The sequence below is a fragment of the Jatropha curcas genome, chromosome 4, assembly GCF_041381405.1.
Source record: "Jatropha curcas cultivar XTBG-Jc1 chromosome 4, XTBG_Jcur_1.0, whole genome shotgun sequence".
NCBI classification, from domain to species: domain Eukaryota; kingdom Viridiplantae; phylum Streptophyta; class Magnoliopsida; order Malpighiales; family Euphorbiaceae; genus Jatropha; species Jatropha curcas.
Window position 1 is genome coordinate 29,452,107 of NC_143154.1, and position 15,478 is coordinate 29,467,584.

The following is a 15,478-nucleotide window of genomic DNA, read 5'->3' on the forward strand; positions in this document are numbered from 1 at the left end:
CAGCTATTTTGCTCAATAATGTCCACGTGGGATTTGTTTAATATCAACTTACTCTTAATCTCCCACTATAAAAACCCTTTAACCCCTTCACCGTTTCTCATCACCCCAAAAACAAAACAATAGCTCATTAATATCTTCAGAAAAAAAAAAAAAAAAAAATTCCAAGATGGCTTCAAGAGGTGTAGCTTCCATTGCCTTGCTTCTTTCCCTTAACCTTCTCTTCTTCAATATGGTAAGCGCGACAACTTGCCCTATTGATGCCCTAAAACTGAAGGTATGTGCCAATGTGTTGGGGATTATTCAAATCCCTCCAAATCAACCTTGCTGTAGCCTTCTTGGTAATCTTGTTGCTCTTGAAGCTGCTGCTTGCCTCTGCACTGCCATTAAAGCTAATGTCTTGGGGCTAAACCTAAATGTTCCACTTGACTTGAGCTTGTACCTCAACAACTGTGGGAATAAGGTTCCAAAAGGATTCCAGTGCCCTTAAATTATAGTACTCCATTATTTCTTTCAGTTTCTATCTTCTCTGGTGTGTGTTTTTGCTTATTAGTTTGGGAATATCTTTTGGGAAAATCAATAATTTATGGGTGCTATGTGCTCATTGTAGAAAGAGGTTTCTATTGCCTTATTCTTTATTGTAATATGTATTCTTTTGGCAGATTATTGTTATTACTTTTACTGAATTTGAAGTAATAATAAGATGTTTTGAAAATATTACTAGCAATGTGTTGTGTTGCCTACCGACAAACAATTACGCAAATTCTTTTTTTTGAAAGGTACCAATTGCGCAAATTCATGCAAACAGTTATGTTTTTTTTTTATGCTTTCAAACATTTAAATAAAACACTGAGCACTACTTAGTACTGCATATATTAAATATATCACGGACTAATGTGATAATAATAGATAAAAAAAAGTTAATTAGTTGTGGTTTATTTAATCTTTCCACATCTTATAAAAAATTAGAAAATGTGCGGTCTCAAATCGATTTCTCCGTACTATAGAAGTTATTATCAATTTAATAAATATTATTAATTCAAAGTGTTGATACACTATATTGTTAAACTATTTACTATTAACTACTAATTCAAAGTAAAATGAAGTTGTTTAATTTTCGTGCCATTCATCAATGGCATGCAGAACCGAAAAGAAATATAAAATATAATAGTTATTTCCATGAATAGATACTCTTGATTTTAGTTCAAATTTAAATGTTAAATAACTATTATATATAAGAAAAAAAATAGTCTACAAAAAATAGATATTTTTTAAAAAATTTATAAAAACAAAAGTTTTTTAAGGAGTGAGAATAAGTATTTCATTTCTTAAAATAAACTATTCCATTTCTGAAACCAAACAAGAGATTAGTATTAATGTTAGAGTTTGAATGTTACTAATAATATATTTCTCCAATATTAACTTTACCCCACCAGGGCCTTTATCTAAGCCTAACAGTGCAATATCAAAGTGGCTAGAACTGTTATTGGCCTTACGATTGGCAGCCTCAAATATGGGTTTGCTTCTTTTTTTTTTTTTGAATGAAAGAAATCAATGGAGTCATTGACGGAGCTAGGTCCTTAGGGGGCCAGCGGTGGCCCTCAACCCCCCTAAATTTTTTTAAAAGAATCCTCCATAAATATTGAAATTTTTTATTTTACCCTTTAAAATAATAATTTCTTTCAATTTCACCCTCTTTAACTCATAAAATTTTTTTATCCTTAATTTTAATTCCTAACTCCATCCCTGATAGAGTAATAATACAACCATAACATTTTCATTGAGTTTTGATGCCATAACATAGCTTAGTGAACAGTGGAGAAAATTTTGAATGAAAATAATCGTTAGCTTAATACAGAAATTTGACCCTGAATTTTGATTAATTTTTTCATATTTCAATAATAATTATGCCTCTCACCGAAATGAAACATGAAAGCATAGAGTTATGATTGACTCTCTGCAAAATTATTTCATTTTGGGGAGGAGTGTTATTATTATTCAAATATAAAAATGTAAATGAATCCTGTAAAATTTAATAGGCTATAAAAATAATTATCGAAAATATATGGTAAATTTATGCACTAGCTCAATAATCAATTGAAAACTGAAAACCAAAGTCAATATTCATATCATTATATTTGTCAAGGATGTAAAATCTCCAATGTATAATTAATTAATTAATTAATTATTACTTATGCGTGACGATGTTTTGAAAGAGAGGTCCTGGTTCAAAAATTGGTTTTTAATACTTCTACGCAATTGGTCGTTGAAAATATGTCGTTGGAGGTATATGTGTGAAAAGTTCTATATGGATTACTCCATTAACCACCACCATAGAAGCTCTCATATATACGAAAAATGAAAATGAAAATGTTAGTTTCGGTTAATTAATAATAATTAAAAAATAAACACTAATTCCACGAGCAACTAATAATAATAATTAAAAACTAATCCTCAATTTGAAGGTCATATGGGATTATATATTCAATTCAGTGGCTACACGATTAATCAACATGCATCCAGATGGATTATATTCTTCACTGTCCCTCCAAACGCCAGCTATTTTGCTCAATAATGCCCACATGGATCATCACATCCTTGATTTGCTTAATTCTTAATTACCTAGTCTTAATCTCCCTCTATAAAAACCCTTAAGCCCCTTCAACATTTCTCATCACCCTCAAAACAAAACAAAAAGCTTCTCTATATCTCAAAAAAATAAAATAAAAATTGTTATTTTTTCTCAAAATGGCTTCAAGAGCTACAGCTTCCATTGCCTTACTTCTTTCCCTTAACCTTCTCTTCTTCAGTATGGTAAGCGCTGCCACTGGCACTTGCCCTATTGATGCCTTAAAACTGAAGGTATGTGCCAATGTGTTGGGGATTATTCAAATCCCACCAAATCAACCTTGCTGTAGCCTTCTTGGTAATCTTGTTGCTCTTGAAGCTGCTGCTTGCCTTTGCACGGCCATTAAAGCTAACGTTTTGGGCCTAAACCTAAATGTTCCACTTGACTTGAGCTTGTACCTCAACAACTGTGGGAAGAAGGTTCCAAAAGGATTCAAGTGCCCTTAATTAAATTATAGTAGTCCATGATTTCTTTCAGTTTCTATCTTTTCCTAATTAATGGTGTGGGTTTTTGCTTATTAATTTGGGATATTTTTTGGGTAAATCAATAATTTTCTGGGTGCTATGTACTGCAGAGAAGGTTGCTTGTATTCTTTTTCCATTGTAATCTGTATTCTTTTGGCAAATTACTGTTTTTTTTTTATCAGCAAAGAAGAATTTTTATATAAGAATTAAATAGAAATAACATATGTAGAGAAAAAAACTCAATAAACATATTTTTATTTAATTACTGTTACTGAGTTTAAACATATTTTTATTTAATTACTGTTACTGAGTTTAAAGAAATAATAAGATGTTTTGAAAAGAATATGCAATGGTTGTGCTGCCTTTTGAGAAACACTTGTTTTCCAAGCATTTAGGATAAAACACAGATTAAGCTTTACATAAAATAAATATATACTCGCGACTAACGTGGTAATAACATATAAAAAGAAAATATTAATTAATTCCTGAACTTTTGACAATCTATAAAAAGAAATAGAATAGCTATTCTTAATTTTAATTTTGGTTCAAATTTAAAATTAGTGAATTTTTTAAATATATAATAGTCAATTTATATACATAATGAGATATTTTTTTCAAATTTATGATACAAAAATTTTGTAAAGATTAGGTATTTTCATTTCATAAAATAAACTATTTTCTTTGAGAAATCAAATAATGGCTTATTGTTAATGTTAATCAGAGTTTGAATATTACTAATAGTATCTTTCTCCAATATTAAAAGAAGGAAATAGTAAACTTTACCCCAGGGCCTATATATGTCTAAGCATATGCAGTATCTATAGATTAATTTACACCCAATTAAAGAATTTCAAATACAACATATGTAGCTAAGTATTATTAATATGTAAAAAATATCACAATACTTAGCTATAAAATGACTTCAAAGATAAGACACGTTTAAGTTTAATAAAAGATCTTTTTAAATTCAGTGATTTGTATAGAAAAGTCGATAGAAAACTTATAAGATTGATTATTTAAGTCGATAGAAAAGTATATATACGAAGTACGGAACAACCTTGCTTTCATACAATATAGAAATGCAGGTGCATCCATACAAAATAGCATTCCAGGCAATTTTAATCAAAAAGGGTGTTAATGCAAAAAATAGAAAGTGATATCTAAACATATATAATCGTACTTATATGTTACAGAGACCTAAGCTTTTATTATTGTGAGATTAATCCATCCAAGATAAAATATCTTTTAATTACAATCCTTTATTAGTCAATTTTTATACCTAGCTAATTGGTTTCTTCAACTATTTTAATCTCTCGCCCACCTTTAACTTAAAAAATAGAGTTCATGGAGAGAGGAAAAGACTTGAGTTTAAACTCCATTAACCATCATTATAGAAGCTTTTCATGAATACAAAAAGAATTGTGAAATTGAAAATGCGTTCTATATAGTCTCCAGCAGTGCTTGGTTGATTGTTTATCTTTCAAACTAAAATGTAAAAATACGATTGTCAAGACCGAGTTCAGAACTCTATTTTCACATAAACAATAATTATCAATAATTCCACGAGCTACTAACAATAATTAAAAACTAATCCCTGAAGTTGAAGATCATGGGATTATTCGGTGCACCCACAGATTACAATATTAATCGACGTGCACCCATATGTTGATTATAAGACATAACTTATATGCTTCACTGCGCATGCCAGCTACTTTTGTTCAATAATGCCCACATGGATCACATTCTTGATTTGTTTAATTAACATTAACTTCGGCTTAATCTCCCTCTATAAAAACCCTTAAACCCCTTCACCGTTTCTCATCAGCCTCAAAACAAAAGCTTATTTATATCCTAAAAGAAAAAAAAAAAAAAAAAAAAAAAATCCAAGATGGCTTCAAGAGCTGTAGCATCAATTGCCTTGCTTCTTTCCCTTAACGTTCTTTTCTTCAATATGGTAAGCGCTGCCACTTGCCCTATTGACGCCCTAAAGCTGAAGGCATGTGCCGATGTGTTGGGGATTATTAAAATCCCACCAAATCAACAGTGCTGCAGCCTTCTTGGTAATCTTGTTGCTCTTGAAGCTGGTGCTTGCCTTTGCACTGCTATTAAAGCTAACGTGTTGGGCTTAAACCTAAATGTTCCACTTGACTTGAGCTTGTACCTCAACAGATGCGGGAAGAAGGTTCCACAAGGATTCAAGTGTCCATAGATTGATGCTCCACTACTATTTCATTCAGTTTCTTTCTCCTCCTAATTATGGCGTGTGTTTTTGCTTGTTTTGGGATTTTTCTTGGGTAAATCAATAATTTCTTGCTGTTACGTACTCGTTGCAGAGAAAGTTTTATTGACTTCATTTTTCATTGTAATGTGTATTCTTTTGGCCAATTACGGTTATTGTTTTAATTCGAAATTTTCAAGTAATAATATGATGTTCTAAGAGAATATGCATGGTTGTGTTGGTTTTTTTTTTTTTTTTTTTTGACATATATTACATTTGTAATTTCCTATCGTTGAATTTCACATTCAAGTGTTACACTTGATGCTGTAACCATTGGGCATTAAGTTCCAAATCTTCGACCTTACATTGCATATCTCTTCGTTTTGCCACGTAAACTGCAAGAAATATTTTTTTTAAGGTAAAGACTAGTTAGAAATATGATTTCTAAAGAAAATGAAATATTAATGTTTGAACTTTTCACATTTGATATTATCAAAATCAAACACTTAACTATTTACCCACTATTAAATATATTAGGATTTCAATATAAATAAATTCAAAATAATACAGAAAGCCTACAAAAAATATGATTCTCTTCTAGACCAGATTTAAAACAGAACTGTTATAATCAAAAACCATATCAAAATTGGCTAATTTTGTAAGATTATTTATAGTTTATTACGGACGACGTGAAAATTACGATTATATGAAAGTGGGTGTAGCTTGAACTATTTGATTGGTTATTGCAATGAAATTTCTTTTGCCAAAAAAGGGGACAAATTTGAAATAGAATAATAAATGGACAATGCCCAGAGTTAATATTCAATAGATCTATAACATCGTGCTTGACAGATGAATGTGCCTTACGAAAGCCTGACCTAGCGGAAATTGAAGGTGTAATGAGGAATTTGCAAGGGTTTATCTTATGAGTTTTTATGAATCCGTTGATTTAAAAGAGTCAAATGTTGCTCAGTTATTCGATTTGTCAAAAGCCGTTGAGATTTATGTTCATTTAAAGTTTGCCAAAATTTCAATTACTTTTGAGACAGATTCTAGAGTAGTCTTCGGCTGGGTAACTCAACATAATCATCGCCTTTGGAGATGGCCGTTCAATTTTAATAGACTTGACTTCTTCTTGATTCTTTGTTTTTCTTTCAATTCAAACATGTTAATAGAGAAAAAAATTGTTTTGCAGATAACCTAGCTAAAACAAAGGAGTAATTTATGCAGAACTTTTTTTGGCTATGGTTATAATTATGTTTCGGTTAGGTGGCTTTGATTAGAGGATAAGAGCAAATGGTTCTTCAGTTTGGATATTGAGGGTTGGGTCATAAGTAGATTTTTGACTTTCACGGTACTTTGATTTGATTCGATTCAGTTTTGGTTTTAAATTCATTCTTTTTTATCTCCAGAAGATAAATATGTATTTTAATTTTAAGGTTTTTCAGGTTTTTTTCATTTAACATTTTTAAGTAGGTTTGGATGTATTTAGAGGGTTTATTAGCTCGGATAAAGTTTCTTAATTTTGCTAAGTTTTTCCTGGATATGTTTGTTTACTAAAATAAAATTTTTATTTGCTGATAAACAAGAAAGTATTTCCAACAGTGGAAGATTTTATTAAGTGCATTGTGTTCGATAATCAGTTTTGGGTTTCCTATCATTTGCAAATTTGGCGGAAAACGTAAAAGTTATCCCCTAAGATTGAACTGTTTTGTACCATTTTGTTAATTAGGAATTTGCAGAAATACAATCCTTATTACTATTCGAGGAAAAAGAAAAGAAACAGAGATAAGATAGAAAAGGATGAGAATTCAAAGAGAGAGAACAGCAAAGAGTGTTATTGATGGGATTAACTTGTCTATACTAGATCTATGGATCCCCACAAATAAAATGTGAAAGTAGTATGGTCAAGAGCACGTTTAAAACTCAATTTTCACGTAAAGAATAATTATGAGTAATTCCAGGAGCTACGAACAATAATTAAAAACTAATCCCTGAAGTTGAAGATCATGGGATTATTCGGTACTTACACGATTACTCGACGTGCGCCCATATGTTGATTATAAGACATAACTTATATGCTTCACTGCGCATGCCAGCTACTTTTGTTCAATAATGCCCACATGGATCACATTCTTGATCTGTTTAACATTAACTTACGCTTAATCTCCCTCTATAAAAACCCCTTCACTATTTCTCATCAGCATCAAAACAAAAGCTCATTTATATCCTGAAGAAAAAAAAAAAAAAAAATCCAAGATGGCTTCAAGAGCTGTAGCTTCCATTGCCTTGCTTCTTTCCCTTAACCTTCTTTTCTTCAATATGACGAGCGCTGCCACTTGCCCTATTGATGCCCTAAAGCTGAAGGTATGTGCAGATGTGTTGGGGATTATTAAAATCCCACCAAATCAACAGTGCTGTAGCCTTCTTGGTAATCTTGTTGCTCTTGAAGCTGGTGCTTGCCTTTGCACTGCCATTAAAGCTAATGTTTTGGGCCTAAACCTAAATGTTCCACTTGACTTGAGCTTGTACCTCAACAGATGCGGGAAGAAGGTTCCCAAAGGATTCAAATGTCCATAGATTAATACTGCACTATTCATTCAGTTTCTTTCTCGTCCTAATTAATGGTGTGTGTTTTGGCTTAATTTGGGTTTTTTATTGGGTAAATCAATAATTTCTTGCAGTTACGTACTCGTTGCAGAGAAAGTTTACTGACTTCATTTTTCATTGTAATGCGTATTCTTTTGGCAAATTGTTGTTATTATTTTAATTGGAAATTTTCAAGTAATAATATGATGTTTGAAAATAATATGCATGGTTGTGTTGTTTTTCTTGACATATTTTACATTTGTAATTTCAAGTGTTACACTTGATGCGGTTACCATTGGGCAGTTGCCTTAAGTTCCAAATCTTCTGCAAGCATAGACCTTCCATAACATATCTCTTCGTTTCGCAACTTAAACTGCAACAAATGATTCTTTGTCAGGTAAAGACTAGTTAGAAATATGGTTTCCAAAGAAAATGAAATATTTTAATGTTTGAACTTTTCACTTTTTATATTATCACTTAATTTACAGGCTATTAAATATATTAGAGCTTCAGTAATTAAATTCAAATCAATATAAAAAGCGTATATATATGACTCTCTCCTAAAGACCAGACTTAAAACAGAAATATTATAATCAAAGTTAGCTGATTTTTGTGAGCTTATTTATAATTTATTGTGGAATGAGTTGAAAATTAAGATTTTTATAATTTATTGTGGAATGAGTTGAAAATTAAGATTATATAGAAGTGGGCATAGCTTGAAATATTGATTGGCTATTGTGTCCAATGGAACGATGAAATTATAAATTTCTGTTGTGAGTTTTAATGCCAAAAAGGGACAATTTTGAATGAGATTAATCAATAGACAATTCCCAAAGTTAATATTCAGTAGATCTCTAACATCGTGTTTGTCAAGTACTATTCAATGTAAAAGCTCACAAGTAATTAATTAATTATTATGACTGATGGTTTGAGAATTGTTTTTTTTTTTTTTTTTAAATTATATAAGTTGAGATAAGCTTGTATATATGCTACAAAGCAGAAGGTAATTTTCCCTTTAAATAACTTTTACAATATTGATTAAGACTTTTATATGATTGAAAACAATCTAATATGAGATTTTTGGTCTTAAATTAAAAAAAAAAATTGAAAAGACGACCAAGCAAACTATATTTGATTGGCAGGAAATTGACTTATAATATTTCCAACAGTCTGAAAATATGTCACTGGATTTGGGGGCATTATAAAGTTGACTTCAATAATCAGTTTTGGGTTTCCTATCATTTGCAAATAGGGAGGAAAACGTAGAAGTTATCCTTAAGATTGAACTGTTTTGTTACCATTTTTTAATTAGGAATTTCCAGAAATACAATCCTTATTACTATTTGTGGAAAAAAAAAAAAAAAGAAACAGAGATAAGATAGAAAAATTATATTCTCATTTCAATGCGACCTTCATTTCAATGGCCACCTTACCTACTATCTTCCCACTGCCATTACCAGAGCTACAGTGTCCTCTTCTCCATCACTATGCTTTCTCGATTTTTCCATGTGGATTTTGCAATGCAAGTCTCTGATTCGACTTTAGGATTTGGGATTTGCTCTATAAGTTTATAATGCTTTGGTTTCTTAATTACCCAAAAAAACAAACTTTATTATTATCTTTCATAATTTTACAGTAAATTGTTAATTTTATTTCAATTGTTACGATGTTAAGCCATCAATAATGTTTAAAGTTAGCTGGAAATTCAACTTGCAGATCAGAATATGCAGATGTGAACAAAACAAGTACATACATATATATGAAGAATTAGTAACAAAATGCAATATTACATAATTGGCATGTGCAGAGAGAGAATTGCCAACTAACAAATAGGAACACTCCAAACTCTATAATCACAAAACATCTTATCATGCAACCTGCATTGCCAGGTTGTGTATCTTACATGAATAATCCAATGTGCCCACAGGTAATCAAGTATATTCTTCTCTCACATTTGAATCAGCTTTCATATATCCAAATAAATTTATTTTCTAAATTTTAAATATTGCATTCAGAGTGCAATTACAGTAAATGAGAGAATAAATAAGACGGAGAATTACTAACAAGAGTGAAATATGGGCACATTACCAACCATCATTTGACATGTTGGAGATTTTTTAAATTCAATAAATATAATAGAAATTATTATAAACTCCAATCATCATCTATAAAAACCCTCAACCGACTTCACAATTGTCACCCATCTCTTGAAACTTTAGCTATAGCAAAGCTCATATCTCTAAAACTATCCAAGAAACTATTTTAGGTGAGAAATGGCTTCAAGAACTATAGCCTCCACTGCCCTTCTCCTCTCCCTAAATCTTCTTTTTTTTACTTTGGTGAGCTCTACCAATTGCCCACCAACACCATCATCACCATCACCAAAGCCAAAAGGGAATAAAGGTTCTTGCCCTAAGGATACTGTAAAGCTAGGTGTATGTGTTGATCTATTGAAAGATTTGCTGAGTGTTACAGTTGGAACCCCACCAAAGACACCTTGTTGCAGCCTTATCAGTGATCTTGTTGATCTTGAAGCCGCTGTTTGCCTTTGCACTACTATTAAAGCTAATGTGTTGGGACTTAAACTAAACCTTCCTGTTAACTTGAGCTTGTTGCTTAACTATTGTGGCAAGAAGGTTCCAGAAGGATTTAAGTGTGCGTAAATATGCACATTTGTGATTTTGTTTTCTTTTTTTTGTGTTGTGTTTTCAGGTTTTGGATGTTTTATTTGGTTATCTGCTATATAAACATTTTATTCAATAATTTCTTAATTGCAACTTTTTTTAAAAAAAATTTTATGTGATGAAAGCTTCTTGATTGCTTTCATCCATATCTGTCTTTGTATGTTGTACTGGATTCTAGTGAAAATTAATTCAACATTTATTTATTTATTTATTTTTTTTTTGAGCAATGTTGAATTATTATATGTATTATAATAACCTTCAACCTTCTATTCTTCACCTTGGTAAGCTCTTTCGCTTGCCCACCACCACCACCACCAAAAACAAGCAAGCCACCACCTAAGCCAAGCGATCCAGCACCAGTCCCATCAACCGGAGCTTGCCCTAAGGATACCCTAAGCCTGGGTCTGTGCGGTAATCTTCTGAACGCTTTGTTGAATGCAACAATGGGTACTCCACCAATGACCCCTTGCTGTAGCCTCCTTGGCGATCTTGAAGCTGCTGTTTGTCTATGCACTGCCATTAAGGCTAGTATCTTGGGCATTAACCTAAATGTTTCAACTGATGACATGAGCTCGTTGCTTAACTACTGTGGCAAGAAGCTTCCTGAAGGATTTGAATGTGCATAGATTAATAATTAATTTCGTCAATTTATTGGTATATGATATACTTGAATTGATGTTAAATGAAATAATTAATTCATAATGTTATTATTAATTTGTATTTCTTAATTAATTCAAGGCTGGGTTTAACTTCTTACCATGTATTTTGGACTTCCGTCCACATAGATATATATTGTTGCACTCAATTATAGTATATTGAATACGTAGGTCGATAATTGTTGGGATAACTAATGTTTTCTATATAAGTGTAACGGGTTTTTTTTTTTTTTTTTTTTTTGGAAAAGAGAAAATAAAACTAACAACTACACAATTACTAGCCTAGAATAACTGACTCCACAGACATCATGGAGCAGAAAACTAGAAAAGCCATTGGGAGGAAGCTCAAAAAAATGGACTCCCAACGCAAGGCTACTCCCAAAATGGGCTAACCAATCTGCAGCACAGTTGCTTTCACGGTACACATGAGAAATCAGAACTGTCCATTCCTAGCTAAGGATATATAAGTGTAATGGTTGTTAAACTTAGGCATAGACACACGCCAAAAGAACAAAAGCGGGTACTACTTTATGGAGTTGAAAACGAGCAATGTTTAATAAGATGTGACTTGATTTTGAGTTAAACCAAATTATTGTTGAAATGTAAAATTATTGTAATAAATTTAATTAACTTTTATTTTGTAATAAATTTTTCATAAAATATAAAGAAAATTATTATTTTTATAATATCAGCACATAAATTATTTTTTCTTAAAGTTGTTCATGGGATTTTGAGTCGAGTCTGTAGATGACAAAACTCATGCACAAAAATATTCGCGTTTCAGTTTGTATTTTAGCTTGATTTGTTTGCATTAATGAACGAGTTTAAAAAAAAAAAAATTTAATATTGAGTCATGTTGGATTGGTTTGGATTGTTTAATCCTACCAAACTTTTCTCTTTTTTAAAAAAATTTTTATTTGAAATTTTTTAGCTACAATCCTTAAAGTAAGATTAAAAGAATACACATTCATTTGAGAAGCCAGAGATTGAAATCACCTCATTGTTTGGGAACTTTTGAAACGTAAGAATTTTCAATATAATAATTTGGATATATGAAACTGTTTGTTATTTGTATTGTAAAGAAATCAAGGAAAAAAACGAATTAGAAAAATTGTAATTAACACTAGCTTTTTTTTCTACCATAATATATTAAAATTTCGTTAATCAACTTCAAATCAATATAAATAATACAGAGAGAATAAAACTTTTTTTTCTTAAAACTCGTACATAAAAAATGAACTGAATTGATAAAGCACGACAAAATTTATTGATCTTGAATGAAATCGTAGCAGAAGAAATTAGGAATTTAAACCACTAAACCACTGAAAAAACACTAAATAAAGAAAAACATGAATTAGATTCAAATTATGGTGTAAACAGGTGCAGATGTAAAAGTTGTTTGAAAAAGGAATCAATAAAATAATACCACATGGAAATGTAGAATTGGTTAAAAAATTGGAACAAACAAACTATCATGGCAAAGAGAAATTTAGACGTTTAGTGAGATTTCATTAAACTTTGAACACATTCAAATAACTGTCCAATGTAATCATAGGTGATTGCTCTTGACTAAAAAAAAGCTTGTTTAACATAATTAAAACAAAAAAAAAATTACTAAAACAAATTAAATGCTCCCCAACTTTAGGGATTTTGTCTATCTACAACTGTTATTGCGCTATAAATATTCTATAAATGTAATTATGAGATTCGTCCAAAACAGCACTAGGCAGAAGCTACTTATAAAGTCATCAAAACAACCCATTTAAAGGAAATAAATAAACAAATTTTTATTTATTATTTTTTTTTTTTATGGAATGTGCCTACACGTAGTTGCTAATTATATTGAAGATTTTTCAACGATGATGATTTTCAAACGCTAGCTGCAAAGTGACAGCTTGTGTCTCATGATATTTATTACCCATGCAAAAATATATGTATCCACATGCATCACATTATTCTAATTTTCTAATTTTATGCTTAAGTGGTGTCCTTCTATAAAAACCCTACACCCTCTCCACCATTTCTCATCACTTCATACTTATTTTAGTAAACTAAAGAAAACACAGAGAAATATGGCTTCAAGAACTGCAGCCTCCATTGCCCTTCTTCTCTCCCTCAATCTTCTTTTCTTCACTTTGGTCACCTCTTGCTCTTGTCCACCTGATACGCCATCACCCAAACCAAAAACCCCTTCTCCTAACCCAAGCAACCCATCACCTACACCCAAAAACCCCACACCAAGCCCCAGCAACCCATCACCTAAGCCCAATAACCCAACACCAAGCCCAAGAAACCCATCACCTTCACCGAATAACCCAACACCAAGCCCCAGCAACCCATCACCTTCGCCTAATAACCCGACACCAAACCCGAGCAATCCATCACCCACGCCAAAAACCCCGACACCAAGCCCTAACAACCCATCACCTTCGCCCAATAACCCCACGCCAAGCCCCAGAAACCCATCACCTAAGCCCAATAACCCGACACCAAGCCCAAGAAACCCATCCCCTAAGCCCAATAATCCTACACCAAGCCCATCACAAGGAGCTTGCCCAAGGGATACCCTAAAACTGGGTGTATGTGTTGATCTTTTGAAGGATTTGTTGAGTGTAACAATCGGTACCCCACCAAAAACCCCTTGCTGTAGCCTCCTTGGCGATCTTGTTGATCTTGAAGCTGCTGTCTGCCTTTGCACTACAATTAAAGCTAGTCTTCTGGGCATTAACCTAAATCTTCCAATTGACCTGAGCTTGTTGCTTAACTACTGTGGCAAGAAGGTCCCTCAAGGATTTCAATGTGCATAATTTTGTTATGCATTCTATTTATTCCAAGTTAATTTAAATAAGTTCTTTCGTTCTGTATTAATTTATTCGTGAGATGTTTTCTTGGCATATATGCCATAGAAGCTCAATCAAAATAATATCTTACTGTTGTATTCGATTTGGCAAGAAGGTTTTCTTGCCTTCTTCGTCATGCGTTTGTATTGTTTTTTTAGTATAATGAAATAATAAGATGTTGCAAAAAAAACATAATGATAATAATTCGTATTACTTTAGCATTTTACTTCCTAATAAATTTATATTTTTATATACTAATTATGAATAACTAGTATCTTTCTATTTCTCGAATAAATAATTGAAGAGAGAATATCTTTCTGAATGACAAATAAATATTCATCGTTTCATCCTTCTTTCTCGTGTAATTTCAAACATTATATATTTATATATAAATACACACTAACACTAGAGGCTATATTGCTAAAGAAATTTTACTCAATTACCATGTTAAAAATAAAAATATTGTTGTTGAATTTCTTTATCAAAATGTAGTAATAATATATTTTGAAACAAAATTGAATTTGAGTAATTTTACACTTCATTTATAACATAAATATACTGATATAATTAGTTGAAGTATTTATCCCCACGATAAATTCAACTACTACTATGAGTAAGAAAATAGCTAAATAAGTGTTTTTTTGGTTTATTTCAATGGAAAATGGCTGTTTTGGAAGTTGATATATAAATGCAGACATAGGTTAACGATTGAATTAAGCTAATTTGTTGTAAGGGGAAAAAAATATTCTGAAATGAAGTTTTCATCTGACAGCTGATAAAAAATTCAAAAATTAATGTCATAATCTTATGTTTCTAAAGTTTACTTTTCAGGGCCAACCATCTAATTCCTTTTTGTATTGCACATTCTCTAATCATTTTAAGCTCGCGTAATTAGGAAGATGAAAAAAAAAGTGTAGAGGAATTTAATACGATGTATACACAATTTTTTTAAAAAAATTGTAAGGCCAACCACAACCACAATGCTTTTTATAAACAAAAAAAAAAAAAAAAAAAAAAAATCAAATCTTTTAATAGTTCAAGTAATTCGACTATTCTCCTTTGCTGCCTCTTGTCCGTGTCCAGTTAATGTTTCAAGTAATTCTCTTCTCCGTTGGCTCCCAGAGACAGGGGAACTAACCTATGAGGTTTTATGTTGAGAGGGGCTGCAACCCACTACACCATAGATCTCCAATCCCCTCAATTGTTCTTCTGTTTTTTATTGTTTATATTTTATTATAAGAACATAATTGTCTATGCATTACAAGATTCTTTTTTAATTAAGAACGGTTATACTTAATTGTATATGGAATTTCAAGATTTGCAGCAATGATGTGTGATTCACGCAAAGGAATAGATATATAGCCAACTATAGATTCTACATTCAACGACCAATGTGTAGAC

At 31.4% G+C, this 15,478-nt stretch overlaps 4 protein-coding genes, 1 non-coding gene and 2 pseudogenes across 39 annotated transcripts; all 7 read left to right on the top strand.

The window, feature by feature from the left end:
• Positions 1-118: 118 nt before the first annotated feature.
• On the top strand, positions 119-688 carry LOC149497192 (14 kDa proline-rich protein DC2.15 pseudogene; annotated as a pseudogene).
• A 2,057-nt stretch (positions 689-2,745) lies between these two features.
• Positions 2,746-3,072, top strand: LOC105646015 (14 kDa proline-rich protein DC2.15). The gene has a single exon (XM_012231786.4). The coding sequence runs from the start codon at positions 2,746-2,748 to the stop codon at positions 3,070-3,072; it is 327 nt and encodes a 108-aa protein (XP_012087176.1).
• Positions 3,073-4,970: 1,898 nt separating this feature from the next.
• On the top strand, positions 4,971-5,520 carry LOC105646014 (14 kDa proline-rich protein DC2.15). The gene has a single exon (XM_012231785.4). The coding sequence runs from the start codon at positions 4,979-4,981 to the stop codon at positions 5,297-5,299; it is 321 nt and encodes a 106-aa protein (XP_012087175.1). The 5' UTR covers positions 4,971-4,978; the 3' UTR covers positions 5,300-5,520.
• A 2,006-nt stretch (positions 5,521-7,526) lies between these two features.
• On the top strand, positions 7,527-8,048 carry LOC105646091 (14 kDa proline-rich protein DC2.15). Its single transcript, XR_016320639.1, has one exon. It is a non-coding gene; the product is annotated as a 14 kDa proline-rich protein DC2.15 (transcript).
• Positions 8,049-10,069: 2,021 nt separating this feature from the next.
• LOC105646013 (14 kDa proline-rich protein DC2.15 pseudogene) lies at positions 10,070-10,819 on the top strand (annotated as a pseudogene).
• LOC105646012 (14 kDa proline-rich protein DC2.15) lies at positions 10,818-11,313 on the top strand (the record flags this gene model as incomplete). Its single annotated transcript, XM_012231783.3, has 1 exon — positions 10,818-11,313. A coding segment is annotated over one exon (390 nt), but the record flags the coding sequence as incomplete, so codon positions are not given.
• Positions 11,314-13,296: 1,983 nt separating this feature from the next.
• Positions 13,297-14,044, top strand: LOC105646011 (14 kDa proline-rich protein DC2.15). 35 transcript variants are annotated; one of them, XM_089720747.1, is made up of 2 exons: positions 13,297-13,626; positions 13,696-14,044. In XM_089720747.1, the coding sequence occupies exons 1-2, from the start codon at positions 13,310-13,312 to the stop codon at positions 14,042-14,044; spliced, it is 666 nt and encodes a 221-aa protein (XP_089576873.1). In that variant the 5' UTR covers positions 13,297-13,309. The 35 variants fall into 35 exon arrangements, with proteins under 35 accessions (XP_089576873.1, XP_089576874.1, XP_089576876.1 ...); XM_089720748.1 differs by having other exon boundaries at positions 13,297-13,584; XM_089720750.1 differs by having other exon boundaries at positions 13,297-13,533; positions 13,726-14,044.
• The last annotated feature ends 1,434 nt before the right edge of the window (positions 14,045-15,478 follow it).

Coding starts and splice junctions, on each gene's coding strand:
- LOC105646014 (XM_012231785.4), top strand. CDS start 4,979: ATGGCTTCAAGAGCTGTAGCATCAATTGCCTTGCTTCTTTCCCTTAAC.
- LOC105646015 (XM_012231786.4), top strand. CDS start 2,746: ATGGCTTCAAGAGCTACAGCTTCCATTGCCTTACTTCTTTCCCTTAAC.
- LOC105646011 (XM_089720746.1), top strand. CDS start 13,310: ATGGCTTCAAGAACTGCAGCCTCCATTGCCCTTCTTCTCTCCCTCAAT.